The sequence below is a fragment of the Pelobates fuscus genome, chromosome 3 (assembly GCF_036172605.1).
Source record: "Pelobates fuscus isolate aPelFus1 chromosome 3, aPelFus1.pri, whole genome shotgun sequence".
Classification (NCBI taxonomy): Eukaryota; Metazoa; Chordata; class Amphibia; order Anura; family Pelobatidae; genus Pelobates; species Pelobates fuscus.
The window spans coordinates 358,248,679-358,266,541 of NC_086319.1; the positions used below are offsets into that span (position 1 = coordinate 358,248,679).

The 17,863-nt window shown below is 37.9% G+C and overlaps 1 protein-coding gene across 4 annotated transcripts in view; it reads right to left on the reverse strand.

Annotated features, from left to right (window-relative positions):
• Positions 1-1,288: 1,288 nt before the first annotated feature.
• PRR36 (proline rich 36) overlaps positions 1,289-17,863 on the reverse strand; it is a 72,369-nt gene continuing 55,794 nt past the window's right edge. For all 4 annotated transcript variants that reach the window (XM_063449236.1, XM_063449233.1, XM_063449234.1 and 1 more), the window contains exon 6: positions 1,289-1,788. In XM_063449236.1, the coding sequence (XP_063305306.1) occupies positions 1,475-1,788 (314 nt within the window). In that variant the 3' untranslated portion in view covers positions 1,289-1,474. The remainder of the gene's footprint in view (positions 1,789-17,863) is intronic.

A 17,863-nucleotide genomic window follows, 5' to 3' on the forward strand; every position in this document is an offset into this window, starting at 1 on the left:
CCACATTGCCCTCTGTACCTGCTCTCTCTCCTGTAGCATCGCAGAGAGGACAGCGGTGCTCTCTCGGTGAGCACTGCCAATCAGATCAGGTAGAGGGAAACAGAGGCCCCTCTACCCCAGTCCGCTCGGCCATGCTACTTCTTGTGACCAGCATGGAGGCGGAGCACACTTCTGTGCGCTCCCCTCCTGCCAGTCGCCCGGCAACTGCGGGTCCCAGGCCAGTGTGACTGTGCACCGGCCCTGAAGTGATGGCTGCTCTGGGGCACAGCTGCTTCAGGGCCCCCAGGAGTAATGGGCTTGGTCGCAGCTGTGACCCCTATGAATGTGGTAGTTATACCACTGAGTCTATATGTATCCTGCTGCTCTAACCCTGTGTACAGTGTGCTGAGAGCTAATAGTGAATTAGGAGTAGCTGACATGGTTGGAGTCTATCAGCATCTTGATGCTTTAACCATGTTCACTGTGTTCTAAGATATAATGGAGTAGCCGACATGTTTCAACAGCAGCAATATTTAATAGAAATCTAAAGTTATCATAGTAGGAACACTACTGAAGTAAAATATAGAGAGAAAGCAAACGCATTTTACAGAGATATCTCTGTATTGCAGCTCTGTAAATTCTATCATGGTGATCCTGGCTGTGTGGGATAGTTCTGAGTATCTCCTTATTGCGCCCAGTTCTATTACTTCCCTGTTGTATGGGTATCTCTGTAGTCTGCCCAGCATGGATTATTGTATAGATATCTGTGTGTTGTGCCCACAACTCTGTGTATGTATATTTGTTCTCAGTTCTGTTTGTGGTATGATTATCTGTGGTATATGGTAATTAAATCCCCCACCAAACCTATTTTTTTTTTTTCTTTCTTTTTAGAAGGGGTGTTGGACATCAAGTCTTAAAAGGAACACTCCAAGCACCATAACCTCCATACTCACAGAAACAATTCAAATAATATTTTTTTTAAAAGCAGGATTATCTGTTATCGACGTCCAGAGTATGGGGTTAAACAGTTAATTAACGATGCACCCCCTTAAAGGGAGATTAAAGATTATTGCAATTAAGTGGTTATGGTGCCCAAAGTGTCCCTTTAAATCTTCAAATCAGATCACTCTAGTGAGAATTTCCTCTTCTTACATTTATACTTGGATGTCTGTATTTCCTTTCTCTTAACATATAGATGCATTTTTATTTTTTGAGTGATTTATCTCACCCATAGACAATGCCAGTAACTTGTACCCAAAGTTGAAAGGGTAAATGTTTATTTTATTAATAAATTAAACACACAAATAGGACTATCAATAAAGTCCAGTAAATGTTCAAAATTGGATACCAGTGCAAAGTTCTCAAATACACACATTATTTAGCATAAAAACTTACACAACACTCAGCACACATATTGCACACATTGATGTAGGGCCCTGGTGATATTGAACTCTACACACACTATGACATTAGCTCTTTGGGAGTGGAGCCCTGTTTAGTGGAATGTTTCTACCTCCACCACTGTCCAATCCCCTTGTGGGGAGACTTCCCCCTCAGGAGAGAAGCTGGTAACAGATGTGATGCTAGCACGCGATTCGTCCAGAGGGGACAGCAGTTCTGCCCACCTTCCCAGCTCAACTCCTCGCACACCTCCACGGCCCCCTCCCTCCGAAGCTGCAAGCAGCAGTGTCCGGCCGATGATCTGTTCCACCAGCCCCAGTTCTGACCCTCTGGGGCCACGCTCTTGATGCCCTCGCTCTGACTCATATATGGTGTATAATCCATCACAAGGTTGGGCTAACGAGTTACCTGCAGAGAGGGTCAGGGAAAACTAAGCATCATTATACAGAGTGATAGCTTGACTATAAATATTTAAGTAGTTATCATTTTGGTGGAATTGTGATGATAGTCCATATGAGTGTAGTGTTTAGTGGTATGCAGTATAAAATGGCAAAGTATATTCTTTTAGGGTAGAGATGCTCTGAATCATTAGCAGACACCTGGCTCTGTATTGCAAACTCTGGATAAGTCAATATTGACTTTTCTAATGTATATCTAACACCATCTCCTCTATTCTCTATTTTTTTTTTTTTATTTATAAGATTTTATTAAGTTTTTAACATAGATATATATAAACATTCATACAAAGACATTGTCATTTTACAAAGAGATATGGTACAAAAATTGCATATTAAAGTTCTTTCAATTGCAGTACAAATTCTATTATTCAGAACCAGTCTTTTTGTGTTTTCCCCTTCTTTTCTAACAATAATTCCATATCATGCAACAGACAAATACAAAAAATCAAAACATTTATTCTCCGATGTTGACATTACCTATGGATTTTTAGGTATTCGGTTCCGTTTTCTACCATCATTCCCCATCCCCAAATGTCCAGTTTATAAGAATAAAAATTATTTTCTGTAAACTTGCACAGCCTATCTTAATGAGGTGGTCAGACTCCATCTGCCTGTACTAAAAAGCACCAAGCTCTCTATGTCAATTTTTTCCCAATAAAACAACAATACTCACACACACACCTTTCGCTATACCAAGATTCGAGGGGGAGAGGGTTAGGGGGAACAAACTTTTTCAAGCGCTATAGAGCACAATAACCAGGGTTCAAGAGATGCTTGTCTCCAACCGTCTTTTTATACTACAGAGCCTTATATTTGTATACCTATCGGTCTATCGTTCTTATTTTCCCATAACCTTAAGACCCACATCATGTGTTGTTGCAAGAGTCATGGAGAGAAAGACTGGGGAAGACTCTATGAAACGTATTACGTTTCAGTCATAATTTGGCAAATTTTCATTCTGAAGAAGATGGTATTAAGTATGTTTAATAATTTGTTAAGGCCCTTTCCTTTTCTAATTCCCCTTTCCTCCTTCCTCTTGGTTATAAATCCCTTTCTTAGATGTTTCTACCTTGCCCTAGATTTCCCTATTGCCCTGGCCCTCTATTAACAAAACCTAGGGGGAGAAAAAAAAAAGAAAATCACACTCCCGCCGAGGGTCAGTCCCGAGTCAGTCTTAAGAACCCGAAGGGCAACACACATCCTTCTAACTACTAATCAGGTTTCTCATAACCACAAGTATCTTAAAGGTGAATGCACAGGGTTCACCCCCAGCCACAGATCCATAGCATACACATCTTAGTGTAAATTAAGAATCATTTCTTCTACCTAATTTTATAATCCATTTCTGCCATTGTTCAATTCTCGGATTAAAGTAGTGTTCTTGTCTTAATATCCCTATTTCCATTTTACAGTTATTCAAGACCTGCTGTTTTATCAGCTCCCAAGTCGGGGAGTCTGGAATTTTCCAGAATCTTGCAAGAGTAGCTTTAGTTTCTATGAGAATGTGGATTATTAACTCTTTTTTATCCTTTGGAATTATAGGCCAGCCCAAGTGCAATATCATAGAGCTACAGGTGTAATCAAGATCTACCTCTATTACTTCCCTGCAGAATTTCGCTACCTTTTGCCACAATGAAGATATAATCGGGCATGACCACCATATATGGACGTAGTCTGCTCTCAATGAAGCGCAACGCCAGCAGAGATATTGAGATCCTGGATATATTTTTGTTAATTTAGTTGGAACATAATGCCATCTATTGATGACTTTATAATGACTTTCCGTTAGGTTTAGGCAATGTGAAGCTTTCAGTACCGCTTTATTGGCCTTAAGCCATTCCTTTCTCGTAATTATAATTTGTAAGTCTCTTTCCCATGCTTTTAGGGCTGGAAATTCAGGGATTGCCTTATACTTACTAAAAAGTTTTAAGCTTTTAGAAACTAGATTTTTATTATGTCTGATGTTTATCAAGTCTACAAAAAGTTGTAATCCCTCGGAAATCTCAGTTATTCTGTGTCTCATTAGAAAATGTTTTATCCTTAAATACGCAAAACTTTCTCTATAAGAAAGCAAAAAAATTTGTTTAATCTCCTCAAAAGGTCTAATTTGTTGCTGTTGGAATAGCTGATCTATTCTATTAATACCTTTGCTTAACCATGGCTCTAGATTTAAGTCCTCCATATTACTGGCCAATACGTGCAGTGGTAGGTCAATGATAATTTTATCTTCAATCTTGAGTCTTTTTTTCCAGATTCTCCATTGACCCAATAGGTTAGCTAGGATTATACCCATATCATCTTTCTCAAACTTATCTATACTCCAGAATAAAGTCGTTAAGTCCGGAACTGCCGCTTTCCTAGCCTCAATTTTTTCCCATGTTTCACCACAAGAACTCTCTTTCATAGAGGAAATAACATGCGCAAATGAACAAGCTTCATATATGTCCATAATATCAGGGATTCCCATCCCTCCCAATTTAGGCTTTAAATTCAGAATTTTTTTATTAACTCTGGGTTTTTTCCCCAGCCATATATATTTGTCTAAAGCAGCTTGAATCATCATGAGCCATGGTTTAGGCATTTTCAATGGTAACATACGGAATATATAACTCCATCTAGGAACCAAATAAGACTTTACAATGTTAATTCTACCTGTCCATGATATCTCTGCTGTTCTCAAGTCCTTTAGTTGCTTATTAATTTGCATCATTAGAGGTAGAACATTATATTCCATAATCCTAAAAGGATTACTGGAAATCTTAATGCCTAGATAGGTAATACATTTTTTTGCCCATTCGAAACTATATTTCGCTTTAATATATATTTTCTCTTCCTTCTTTATATTTTTGGCAAGAATAGTTGTCTTATCTACATTTAACTTAAAGTTGGAATAGTACCCAAATTCATAAATCGCCTTTAACAATTCGTCTATTGATAATATAGGGTCTGATATAGTGATTAGGACATCATCTGCATAAAGTAAAGTTTTAAGTTCCTCTTGACCTATTGTTATTCCCTTTATTTTCTCGTTAGACCTGATGTCACAAATCAAGGGTTCTATATATATCAAATATAGCAGCGGGGACAGAGGACACCCCTGTCTTGTCCCATTTCTTATGTTAAACCACTCAGAGGTTATTCCCCTACCGATTGTTCTTGCCTTTGGGGAGCTATACAGGGCCATGATAGCGCTCAGAATCCAGCCTTCGAAACCAAAGGCCTTTAATGCCTCCCAAAGGAAGTCCCATCTGACCCTGTCAAAGGCCTTCTCCGCGTCCAATGACAGGGCCAGCAATGGAGTGCCCGATTCTTGAACGTGTTCCAAAATGTCAATCACTGTCCTTATACTATTATTTGATTGTCTGTCCTTCATAAATCCAACCTGGTCTCCATGGATTATGGACGGGAGTACTCTTTGTAATCTCTTTGCCAAAATACTTGCATATATTTTTATATCGGAATTTAGTAAGGATATAGGACGATAATTCCCCACTGATTCCGTCGATTTATCTGGCTTTTGTATGGGAATTATATTAGCATATAGTAATTCGTTGGGCAAATCTTTTTCTCTAGCTATGCTATTGAAAAGATCTTCAAGGTGTGTTACCAACACGTCCTGGAACTGTTGGTAAAATATATTTGGAAAGCCGTCCGGCCCCGGGGTTTTGTTTTTTTTTAAAGACTCTATCGCATTTATTATTTCTAGTTTTGAAAAGGGTTCATTAATAGAATTCAGTTGTTCCCTTGATAATTTTTTTAGGGTTTTATTTTGAAAGTATGTTTCTGGTTTATAAGGGGGTTCAGGTAGATTATACAATTTTTGGTAAAATGAGTTAAATGCTTTACCTATATTTTCAGGCGTTAATTGGATGCCATCATCTGTAATAATTTTTTGTATTAATTTGTTTAATTTCGCACCTTTAACTCGATTTGTGAGCATTTTATTTGCTCGATTTCCTTTATAGTACCATTTTATTTTTAGATATTCGAGTTTTTTTGAGGTTTGTAAAAGTAGAATTTTATTGATTTTATCTTTTATTAATCCTATTTTCTCACTTATCTCTATATTTGGATTATTTTTGTTAAGTTTTGTTAGTTTATAGAGAGACACATATAATTCTGTCAGGGAAGCTTCTTTTTGTTTTTTCTTGATTGTACCTAATTTAATAAACTGTCCCCTCAGCACGGCCTTATATGTACACCAAACTATGGCATCTGAAGTTCCTTTATTCTTATTCTCCTCAAAAAAATTGTTTGTTAATTCTTTTATGGTATTTATATCTTGAGCCTCCCTAAGAAGGAATTCATTTAGTCTCCAACTATTTCTAATTTTAATATCTGGTGAGATAGTGAGATCAAGTATTACTGGGTTATGATCTGACCAGGTTACGTCATGAATCAGAACCTTTTTAGTCTTGTATGAGACCTCTAACGAACCCAAAAACAGATCTAGTCTAGAATAGGTACAGTGTGCTTTCGAAAAGCAGGTATAGTCTTTTTCTGATGGATGGTTTATCCTCCAAAGATCTAATAATTCATAGTTATTTATCAACATTGAAAATTGCATTGAGGATTTCTTTCCCCTTTTATCTTGCGTTACCCCTGCCAATGAGTTCCTATCCAACGTGCCATCCAGAATACAATTAAAATCTCCTCCTATAATGATTTTACCCTTTTTAATTTTTTCTAATTTACTCAGCACCATTTGTATAAACTGAACTGAATTAGTATTAGGAGCATAGATATTTACAATAGTGAATTCTTCATCCTGTACTTTACATATGGCTAAGATGAACCTGCCATTTTTATCTATATCCTGGTATGTGACTTGAATATCTAAATCATCTGTCGCTAGTAAAGCTACTCCACATTTCTTTTTATCCTCTAATGATGAGCAGATTTGGATTTTAAAATTTTTGGGGATGAAACGTTTTATATCTTTCCTTAGCCAATGAGTTTCTTGTAGTAATACAACTTTTGCACCTTCCTTTTTAATATATTGATACACCATGGCTCTTTTAGTTGGGTTATTCAGGCCCTGTACATTCAGCGTCATAAACTTAACCATAGTCTAAGCCTTTGAAACTCGAGACCGTACCCCCCGGCGGGAGGGAGAGAAAAAAAAAAGAAAAAGAGGGGGGGGAGGAAAGCACATAACAATTACATTCATATGACCTCATGTAAGACGAACATAAGGCCACACATACCCACATTTGTTGTAAAAAATTCCGTCTCCACTCCCACTTAGTGGAAGACAGAAAATGCATCCCAGAACTCTGGGAATACATCCACAACGAAATATGGAGTTACTTGGGGGAGCATGAGAAAACCCTCCCCGAGAGTGCCGCTGGTGTCCATATATACCCAGCGGGAAGGAGAAGGGAAGAGAGAAAAAAAAAAAAAAAAAAAAAAAAAAAAAAAAACTTTTATGTACATATCAATCCTAAACCACGTTGTGAAAACTACTTTCAATATAATTTCAATTTCCTATCATACATCGTACTTTCCTTATGGTCTAAAAATTACTCTAGACCAGTAACATCTCGTGTATTCATCTTACTATTCAATTTACTCCAATAAATGTACTTATATATATATTATCCCATTTCCCTTTGGCCAAAAGTGCCTTTAAGTGTGATTATTTCAATTTCTTTATAACAGTTTTATATTACTAAAATCTGTCTTTACAGTCTAAAGTGTTATCCATACAATATCTTGTGGACCAGATAGCCAATTTAGCCCCAAAAATACAGTAAACAAAAAAAAAAAAAAAAAAAAAAAAAATATATGTGTACATTCTCCTACTCTTCACTACTACCTAGTAAGTTTATATTAGTGATTTCAATATTTGTGCTTTAGAGATTATTTTGAAGCAGTGTTCTATCATACAGAGGATTCCTATCAATTTAACTAATCAAATTACACCCAAAAGTGTCCATATCTATCATTATCTGTGGGTAATCTCGTTCTCCTCTGAGAGGATATACTTTCACGTGAGTGTCATTTATATATACCATAACCTGTTCCCCTGTTATGTAAAAATTATATAAATTATGTAAACAATTTTCAGTATAGATATTGCAATTTCCCATGTACCAACTGCTAGATTATACACCTTTATAAGCTGTAAGTAACCCGATCAGATCAATACCTTGTCAGCCATTTACAGTATAGTATGTCTGGTTATTATATTTACATCAGAGGAGAGAGAAAAAAAAAAAAAATTCATCCCTTAGTCGATCCGCTGGCATGTCCAAACTTATTGATTAATTTTGCATATGGACCTCCTGTAGCCATTTCCTGGCTAAATCTGAGTTGGCAAATACCAGAGTTTTTGCTTCATGAGTGATAATTAATTTTGCTGGGAAAGCCCAGAAGTGTCTAACATCATTTTTCCTTAGTGTCTCCAGAACCGAAGCGAATGATCGCCTTTTCTTCCTCGTTTCATATGATAAGTCTGGGAGAACTTTTATGTTCGCGTATTCTTCTTTTTTACTGCCTTGCCTTGAGGTTTTTCTTATTTCTTCTCTAAATAAGTATGAGTTGCAGCAAACCATAATATCTCTGGGAACTTCCATTGGGAGATTTTTAGGTTTTGGAATTCTATGATATCTCTCTAGAAATTTATGATTATCATCCTTCTGAATGCCCAGTTCCAGGAAGTATGAATCCAAGAATGCTTTTATTTTTTCTTGTGTGATACTCTCCGGGATGTTCCTTAATCTTAAGTTGTTTTGTCTTGATCTGTCTTCAAGATCATTTATCTTTGATTGTAGCTGTTGGATTTTCTGGTTTATTTCTCCCTGTTGCTGCTGTTGGTCTTTAATTAGTGAGTCAATAAGATCCATTTTTCTTTCGACTTGGTTAATTCTGAGGCCTATCTCTTTAATTTCCTTTTTTAAATCCTCATTATTGCTGAGAATTTCTTGTTTTATTGCTAATAGTTGCTGGTCTAGGCAGATTTTTAAAAATTCTGGCGTAACCATCGAGTTTTCCATTTGAGATGTTTCTAATTGGGATATTTTTTTCTCTCCCGCTGTCAAATTAATTTCTTTCACAGAACTCTCTGGGAATGATCTATCTGTTTGGGGGGAAAAGAAATTAGAGAGTCTTTTCTCCGTCTTGTTCTCTTTTCTTTCAACCTTCTCTTTATGTTCTTTATCTTTATCTTTGCCAAGGGACACTTTATTTTCTTGATTTCTTCTGGTTGACATAATCCCAGAGATATCATACAGCACAGAGAAAAAAAAAAAAAAAAAAATCACCAAAAGTATATCAGCTTAATTCCTTGTGTGAGATAGTTAATCAGCGAAAACGTGTTTCTGCAGCTTTAATAACGTTTTGGTTTATGTATCACGTTACGCCCTTAGATAATTGTTTGATTGATTAGAATTAGTTTTTCTTCTCTCTACTTCATCTTCATGGCATTTTTATTCTTGAATTCTTCTAGTTGACGTAATTTTTAGTGATATCGTGCAGCACAAAAAAGAACAAAACAAAACAACAAAAAAGAAAAATCACCAAAAATATATCAGCGTGAGTCCGTTTAGTCAATGTAAACGTATTTCTTCAACTTTAGTGACATTTTGACGTTTTAATTTATGTATCACGTTACACCCTTAGATAATTGGTTGATTAAAATTAGTTTTCCTTCTTTCTACTTCATCTTCATAACTCCTTTTTTTTTTTATTTTTTCCCTTTTTCCTTTAAGAGTATGCATTCATAGGTGGAGGTTCTTTATATGCACTCTTTACTTTTTCCAAGCTATGGTGTTTAACTCTGTTCAGTTTTAGGATAAATTATGGGAAATCATGGGTTTTCCCCCTCCTTCGCTTCCAATACACCGTTTCCCAATTCCTTCTATATTTATGAAGGCATGTAAATGTAAAAAAAAGAAAAGTAAACTAAAATATCACTTTCTCTGTCTTACTTTTCTTCCGCTTTCACTTTCCGTTGAATTATTTTTACCACCCCACGTTTAACTAGACCTGGGGGGAATTACTGCAGCGGGGAAAACAAGAAAAAAAAAAATTCCAAGATATTGTATTGCTTTGTCGGGTGCTGAGTGCTGAGTACCAATATGTATAATTGTTGTAATTGGTATAATTCTCACCCGTCTTCCTTAAACTGCAACCGCCAATCAGCCTTAAGTTACAGCCAGCAGCTTAAGCGTGTAGTTATGAGTAAGAAGTCCAATGCTCACAGGTCTCTGCCCCGACCTCAGCAATAATAGGGCGCCTCTATTTCTCCCGCAGTACATGTATCCACTCGGGTCGAAGGCACGCCCGGGCTAAACCTGAATCCTGGATCATAGATCTCGCGTTTCATTCAAATCTCCTCCGTCCGCCATCCGACTCCCACGGCACTCTCGGCGGGCTTCACTCCCTCCACCCCCCTTACGTAGCGCTCGCGCGCACGCGTCCTACGTCATCCCCCCCCCCTGTAAATTTACATTCTCTATTATAGTGTGCCAGCCCTCATCTATTCATTGTAATATTTCTTTCTCTAAAGATGCTACTTTATCAAAGGGATATACAGGCTCCCATTAGTCCACCGTCAACAACCACCCTTCCTGCAGGTTCAAGGTTATGTGGCACAGGGTCAAAACTAAATACTATGAAACCAATGTAACATGCAGGGACCAGATGAGTGAAGATGGCTCCTTGCTTGTAGGTGGTAATCACAAATATTATGGGAACATGAATTCCTCACTCCTTGTTTCCCGTAAAAGGATGTAGATATATATATAACTTTACTTACATAGATATTCAATGATTCACTTCATCTGTTGGGATGGTTGCCAAATTGGGACCTCTCAGACTTTGTGCATTTAATGCCATTAGTAAGGCTTTGATGTTTCTTGCATGTGCCTTCAGAAACTCCTGAGATCTCCAAATTGAAGTTCTATTTTTACTTCTTTATTTGTAGTTATTGAAATTTACATGTCTGCTTTGTGAAGTCATGACTAAATGCTACTCGTAATATGAAATGCGTTAAGTCTTTGAAACTTATCCCCACTAGCTAATGTTTGTCTTTTCCTGAAAAATAATTGCAGCAACAACAATTTTAGCACTGATATCAGGGCAATTCTACTTTCTATGTTTGTTGCTGCACTGAGTCTCTCGAGCAGTTTGACACCATGGACCAATAAAACATGGAATAAAAGTATTTAGAAAATTGTGCAGACTGGATGGGCCGAATGGTTCTTATCTGCCGTCACATTCTATGTTTCTATGTCTATGTGTGCATTCCATTTTTTTTTGCTGGAGGTATATCTAAAAACAACTTGCAAAAGCTGCAGTTCTCTTCTCTACCTCCTTTGCAAGTCTTCCTCTTCTAAGCCCACTCAGACTTTCTGTGACTGTCCAATGCACCTCCATGAGAAGTCTTTGGAAGGCAGGTGTTCTGGGACATTGCTGCCTCTTGAGTTTAGCTCCACTGAGCTAACCAAACCAGGAAGTAACAGGACCTGTTGTCTGCTTGAAAGCCAGTGAGTTATTGAAATCTTTTCTTTTCCATTTACAAAACCGTAGTGGACACACTCTTTACACATTAAAGCATTTCAATAAGCTAAACTGCTTTAAGGATTTGTAGTGCCCCTCTAACCCCTTAGTGACTGTGGACATACAGGTTACGTCAGACAAAAAACGGTCCTTAACGACCGCTGACGTGCCCTGTATGTCCGCGGCCAATATGAGTGCTGGAAGCGTTCATGATCGCTTCCAGCTGCTCTAAGGGTATTGCAGCGATTACTTCTGGGTTTCCCCACGTGGAGCCCGGCAGTGTACTGCAGAGCATCGGAAACCATCAGGCAAGTTTCCAATGCTCTGCCTGTATGCTAAGTGCCTCGAGGGGTTGAGGCACTCAGTGAAGAAAAATAAATAAAAACTAACCCCCTCCCCAATATTAACCCCCTCCCATTCACTTACCCGATCGCCGCCGTTCCCCTGCTGGTGATCGGTCTTCTTCTCCGTCTGGGGGGGACTGTCTGATAGCCCAGACAGTCCCCCCCTTGGAAAATCAGGACCCCCAGGGGCCATATCACATGCCCGCAATAGGCGTCCATAGGGCTGCCTGCAGGGAGACTGGCAGTCCCCCTGCTCGTGAAAAAAGTTTTTTACAATAAAAAAAATATTTAAAATAAATAAATAAAACTCATATATATATTTTTTTATATATTAATACTAAGTGTATTTTTTTATTAATATATGCATATTGTAATATAAAAATACACTTAGAGTAAAATTATGTGTGTGTAAATATAACTATATATTATACAAAATGCATAATTACATACATATGTCCACATACATAACATAAATCATTTCTTAAATATACATGTAGACTTCAGATATATAAATATGTATATATATTTAAATTCTACATGCATATTTATGTAATATCTTTACATAATTAAGTAATGTTATTGCAATTTGGGGGACCTGCCTGACAACTGAGGCCAAAAGTCCAGATAATTTAATTTGCTAGCACTGTATTTAATCCTGTAACTTTTCAAGACACCCTAAAACCTGTACATGGGGGGGGGGGGGGGGGGGGTGTTTTACTCTGTAGACTTTGCTGAACACAAATATTAGTGTTTCAAAACATATCACAGCGTTGATATTGTCAGTAAAAGTGTTTTTTGCATTTTTACACACAAACGGCACTTTCACTGATGATATCATTATTGTGATATGTTTTACAGTTTTGAAACCCTAATATTTCTGTTCAGCGAAGTCTCCTGAGTATAACAGTACCCTCCTATGTACAGGTTTTATAGTATTTTTGAAAGTTACAGGGTCAAGTCTAAGGCCGTTTTTTTCACATTGAAATTTGCCAGATTGGTTATGTTGCCCAAGAATGAGAATTACCCCCATGATGGCATACCATTTGCAAAATAAGACAACCCAAGGTATTGCAAATGGGGCATGTATAGTCTTTTTTAGAAGCCACTTAGTCACAAACACTGGCCAAAGTTAGCATTCATAATAGTTTTTTTCATTTTTAACATACAAATATAACTGCTTACTTTGGCCAGTGTTTGTTACTACAGTATATACTCGTGTATAAGTCGAGTGCAGTTTTGTGACCAACAATTGTGAAATATGCTATGCCTCATGGATAAGTCGAGGGTAGTCTTGGGGCTATGAAATTCTGTTATTTTTAGAACTATATACACACACACACTCATACAAACACACACTTTGCATTATATACACACTCTGCTTTATAAACACACACTCTGCATTATATACACACACACTCTGTGTGTATATAATGCAAAGTGTGTGTGTGTGTGTATATATAATTAATGCAGAGTGTGTGTGTGTGTGTGTGTATATAATGCAAAGTGTGTGTGTGTGTACATAATTAATGCAGAGTGTGTGCGTGTGTGTGTGTGTGTATATATATAATGCAGAGTGTGTGTGTGTGTGTATATATATATATATATATATATATATATATATATATAATGCAGAGTGTGTGTGAACTGGGTGGGGGGAGGGCATTTTTATTATTTTAAATGTTTTTTTTTCTTTTAATATTTAAAAAAATATATTTTAATATTATTTTTTTATTATTTTATTTTTATTTTTTTGTCCCCCCTCCCTGCTTGTCAACTGGTCAGGGAGGGGGCTATCTTAATCCCTGGTGGTCCAGTGGATGGGCAGTGCAGGGGGGGGAGTCGGCAGGAAGCGTTTACTTACCTTTCCTGCAGCTCCGTGCAGCTCCCCTGTCTGCTCCTACATTAAGTTTTGCGGTCTGCGTGCCGCGCTGAGCATTGCCACGGCAATCCGTGGCAACGTTCTGACGGCCGCGGGTCTCGCGAGACTTACAGTGGGAGCTGACAAGGGAGCTGCACCAAGCTGACAGGAGCTGCAGGAAAGGTAAGTAAACGCTTCCTGCCGGCCCCCAACAGGACCGCCGGGCTTAAAATGAGCCCGGCGGTCCTAGTCTGTATTATGGCAATGTAAGTTGCCATAATACAGACAGTGACTCGAGTATAAGTCGAGTGGGGCTTTTTCAGCACAAAAAATGTGCTGAAAAACTCGACTTATACTCGAGTATATATGGTAAGTGGCTACCAAAAAAGACTACACCTACCCCATATCGAATACCTTGGGTTGTCTACTTTTAAAAAAAAAATATGGTTTGATGGGGGTAAATTACATTGGCTGGCTTTAAAAAATTTACCAAATAGGACATTGGTGCATGATGATCAGCTTTGAAAATTCCAAGTTGGAAAACTGGAATGCGCACCCTCCAAATAAGGTCTTTTAGCCCCCAGAGAACCCTACACACCTATACATGGGTGGTATCCAGGGCCGCCATCAGGGGGTGACAACCATGATGGTTGTCACGGGCCTGGAGGGCCTGGCCGCCCGGGCCCCACTGAACTGCCACCGGTGCATCTGCACCGGGGCCTACACGCTGATGGGGCCCATCAGGTGGACCAAGCATTTGGTGCCACCCAATGGGTCCTATTACCTTCAGGGGCCCAGTCAGCGCTGTAATAGCACGACCGGGCCCCTTATTAAAAAAAAATGCAGCCGTAACGCAATTGGTGCTGGGAGGAAGTGACGGCCGGTCACTTCCTTCCAGCTTACTCCGCATGGGAAGGAGGACGCAGCCTGAATGCCGAGAGGAGAGGCAGCCGACGCCAATCATCCCCAGCCACCCTCCTGCAATGCAAAGAGGAAGAGGAGGGTGGCTGAAAAATTAATTTTGTGTGTGTGTGTATGTTTGCCTGTATGCATGTATGTATGTATGTATGTCTGTCAGTATGTATGTGAGTATGTATATATGTATGTATGTCAGTGTGTTTGTGTATCTGTATCTCCTTGTGTGTGTGTGTGTGTGTGTGTGTCTGTTTCAGTATTTGTATCTGTTAGTCTGTGTGTGTCTGTGTGTGTATTCCTGTGGGCGGGATTTGGAGGCGGGCACCCGGGGGCCCAGACCTTGAGCTGTGTTCGGGTTCCCAAAATTTCTGATGGCGGCCCTGGTGGTATCACTGTACTAAGGAGATGTTGCTGAACACATATTGGGGGTGTTCTTTGGCAGTAACCCTTAAAGTTCTCAGTACATGTGTTCTTAAATTGCTATGTGTGTCCAAAAAATCACCAATTCTTTTTTCTTTTTCTGGCATAGATTGCTGGTAAAATGCTTGCATGAAAAGAGTCAAAATACCCCAGGTTTAATACCTTAGATTGTTTTCTTGTAAAAAAAAAAAAAAATATATATATATATATATATATATATATATATATATATATATATACATGTGTAGGGTTATTCAGGGATTCCTGACATATATCAGTGTTACAATGTAACTTGGGTTAATTTTGAAACAAAACAAAAATGGTTTGGAAATATCAATGTCCTACTTGTACCTATAGCCCTATAACTTGCAAAACAAAAATTCCTAAGAACATGTTAACATTGGTTATTTCTAAACTCAGGACAAAATGTAGAAACTCTTTAGCACGGGTGTTTTTTGGCCGTTGTAGATGCGTAACAGATTTTGGGGGTCAAAGTTAGAAAAAGTGTTGTTTTTTTAACATTTTTTTTTTATCAACTTTTATTATTTTTTTCTTTATAGTAAATTATATGATATGATGAAAATAATAGTATCTCTTTACAAAGACCATTTAATGGCGAGAAAACTGTATATAATATGTGTGGGTACAGCAAATGAGGAAGAGGAAAATTACAGCTAAACACAAACACTGCAGAAATGTAAAAACAGCCCTGGTCCCAAACGGTAAGAAAATTGAAAAGCGGTCTGGTCACTAAGGGTTTGATAAGAGAAGTTTACATTTTATAATCCCAAATATATATATATATATATATATATATATATATATATATATATATATAGTGCATTCTTACCTTTGCTCATTCTATGTTCCGCTAAATTTGCATTCATACTTTGTCCTCACATGCCACAGCACACTCTTGGTACCGAGTATGGCTCTCACAACATGATCTCAAATGAGGTCCACACACCATGGTCTGACCCCATACACTAACCTCACCATCCAGCGTCAACTCATGGTGTCACATTCTGACCTCACACTCAAGGTGGTGGCACCCTATTCTGACTGCGTACATTATACCTATGTTCTCATGGTGGTTGTAGTGCCATTTTCTGATTCCACTAAGATACAAGTTGTGGAAAGTGCCAACCAGACTTCTTGTCTAGCAACGCTGAGCTGGCAACACTAAATGAATACATTTTAATTTGCAATGTATTTCTTTTTGCAGGCAGGTTTGTGTGTTCAATTTCAACATATTGAATTGAAATGCTCACTCTGCTGCACCATCCCACATATATAAAATTGATATAGTTTATCAAATCACTGATGTTGTTTAACATATGTCACCCATTGGGACTCAAAGGTTTAAGCCATAAAAGTGAATCTGCCACAAAAGATGCAAGTTTTTGGTTTGTAATTTTTTGGGATGCAGTTTAAACATCATTCAAAGCATAAATATGCATAGCATTATACTCGCTAGTGGCAGCTTTCTCTGATAGTGAAAAAGAATTGGCGGAATTTACTATAGGCACTATAACAGCTTTAAATGAAACAACGGGGGGAAAGGGCTGCGCTAAAAAATAAGATACAGTAAAATACAGTACAGTGTAAACCAGACCAAATGGTCACAATTTGGTAACAACGGAAAGTGTAAGTCTCTTTGAACCAGGTGAAAAAATAGTCTGTAGAAAAATATATATTTGAAGAGAGTCTTTGCAGATAAAAAAAGTATACAATGTAAAAAATGGTAAAAAAATGAATGAATGAATAAAAAATGAATAAAAGATGAATAAAAAATTAGTCTCACTGATATAGCTTGGTGGGATATCTGTACAGTCCTCAGGAGTTGATCCGTCCGGGTAGTAGGATAATCCGTATATGTGGAGACAAAATAGGAGACACGACAAACTGCCAATAGTGAAGAATTGTGGCTCCAAGGGTGAAGTGAGAAAATAATATGATAATACACTCACATTTGTGGGAGCTTTGGACCAGCTCTGGACTTATAGGCGTTGCAGCGGTATGATCCCCGCTACCAGGATGAACTGGAGAAGACGTCTGGCGATCCAACCTTGGTACTCCGGAATGGATAGGAAACAACAATAGTGCTCTCAGTAGGCAGGGTATGTGAAATAACAGTAGATAAAAATTATACTTACAAATATAGAGCAGGAAATACTGCTCTATTAATAGGGCACTGGTGGAATAATCCCCACCTAGGATTTCTTTGGATCAGGATCCGAGTGTGAAAGGTGAAAATAGTAGTGGTTGTAAAATAATAATGATAAGAAATATATGTATATATATAAAAAGGAAAAATAAAATTATGGAACTATATATATATATAAAAAAAAGGAAAAATAAAATGTAGAACTGCCAGGATTAATAAAAATAATTGTCAAATAAAAAAGGAATTGGTCCTATAGAGAAGGTAACCAAAATCACTTTTAATATTTAAAAATACACAATTTAAAACCATTAACGCGTTTCACCTAAACAGGCTTTTTCAAAATGGTAATGTGACAACCACTACTATTTTCACCTTTCACACTCGGATCCTGATCCAAAGAAATCCTAGGTGGGGATTATTCCACCAGTGCCCTATTAATAGAGCAGTATTTCCTGCTCTATATTTGTAAGTATAATTTTTATCTACTGTTATTTCACATACCCTGCCTACTGAGAGCACTATTGTTGTTTCCTATCCATTCCGGAGTACCAAGGTTGGATCGCCAGACGTCTTCTCCAGTTCATCCTGGTAGCGGGGATCATACCGCTGCAACGCCTATAAGTCCAGAGCTGGTCCAAAGCTCCCACAAATGTGAGTGTATTATCATATTATTTTCTCACTTCACCCTTGGAGCCACAATTCTTCACTATTGGCAGTTTGTCGTGTCTCCTATTTTGTCTCCACATATACGGATTATCCTACTACCCGGACGGATCAACTCCTGAGGACTGTACAGATATCCCACCAAGCTATATCA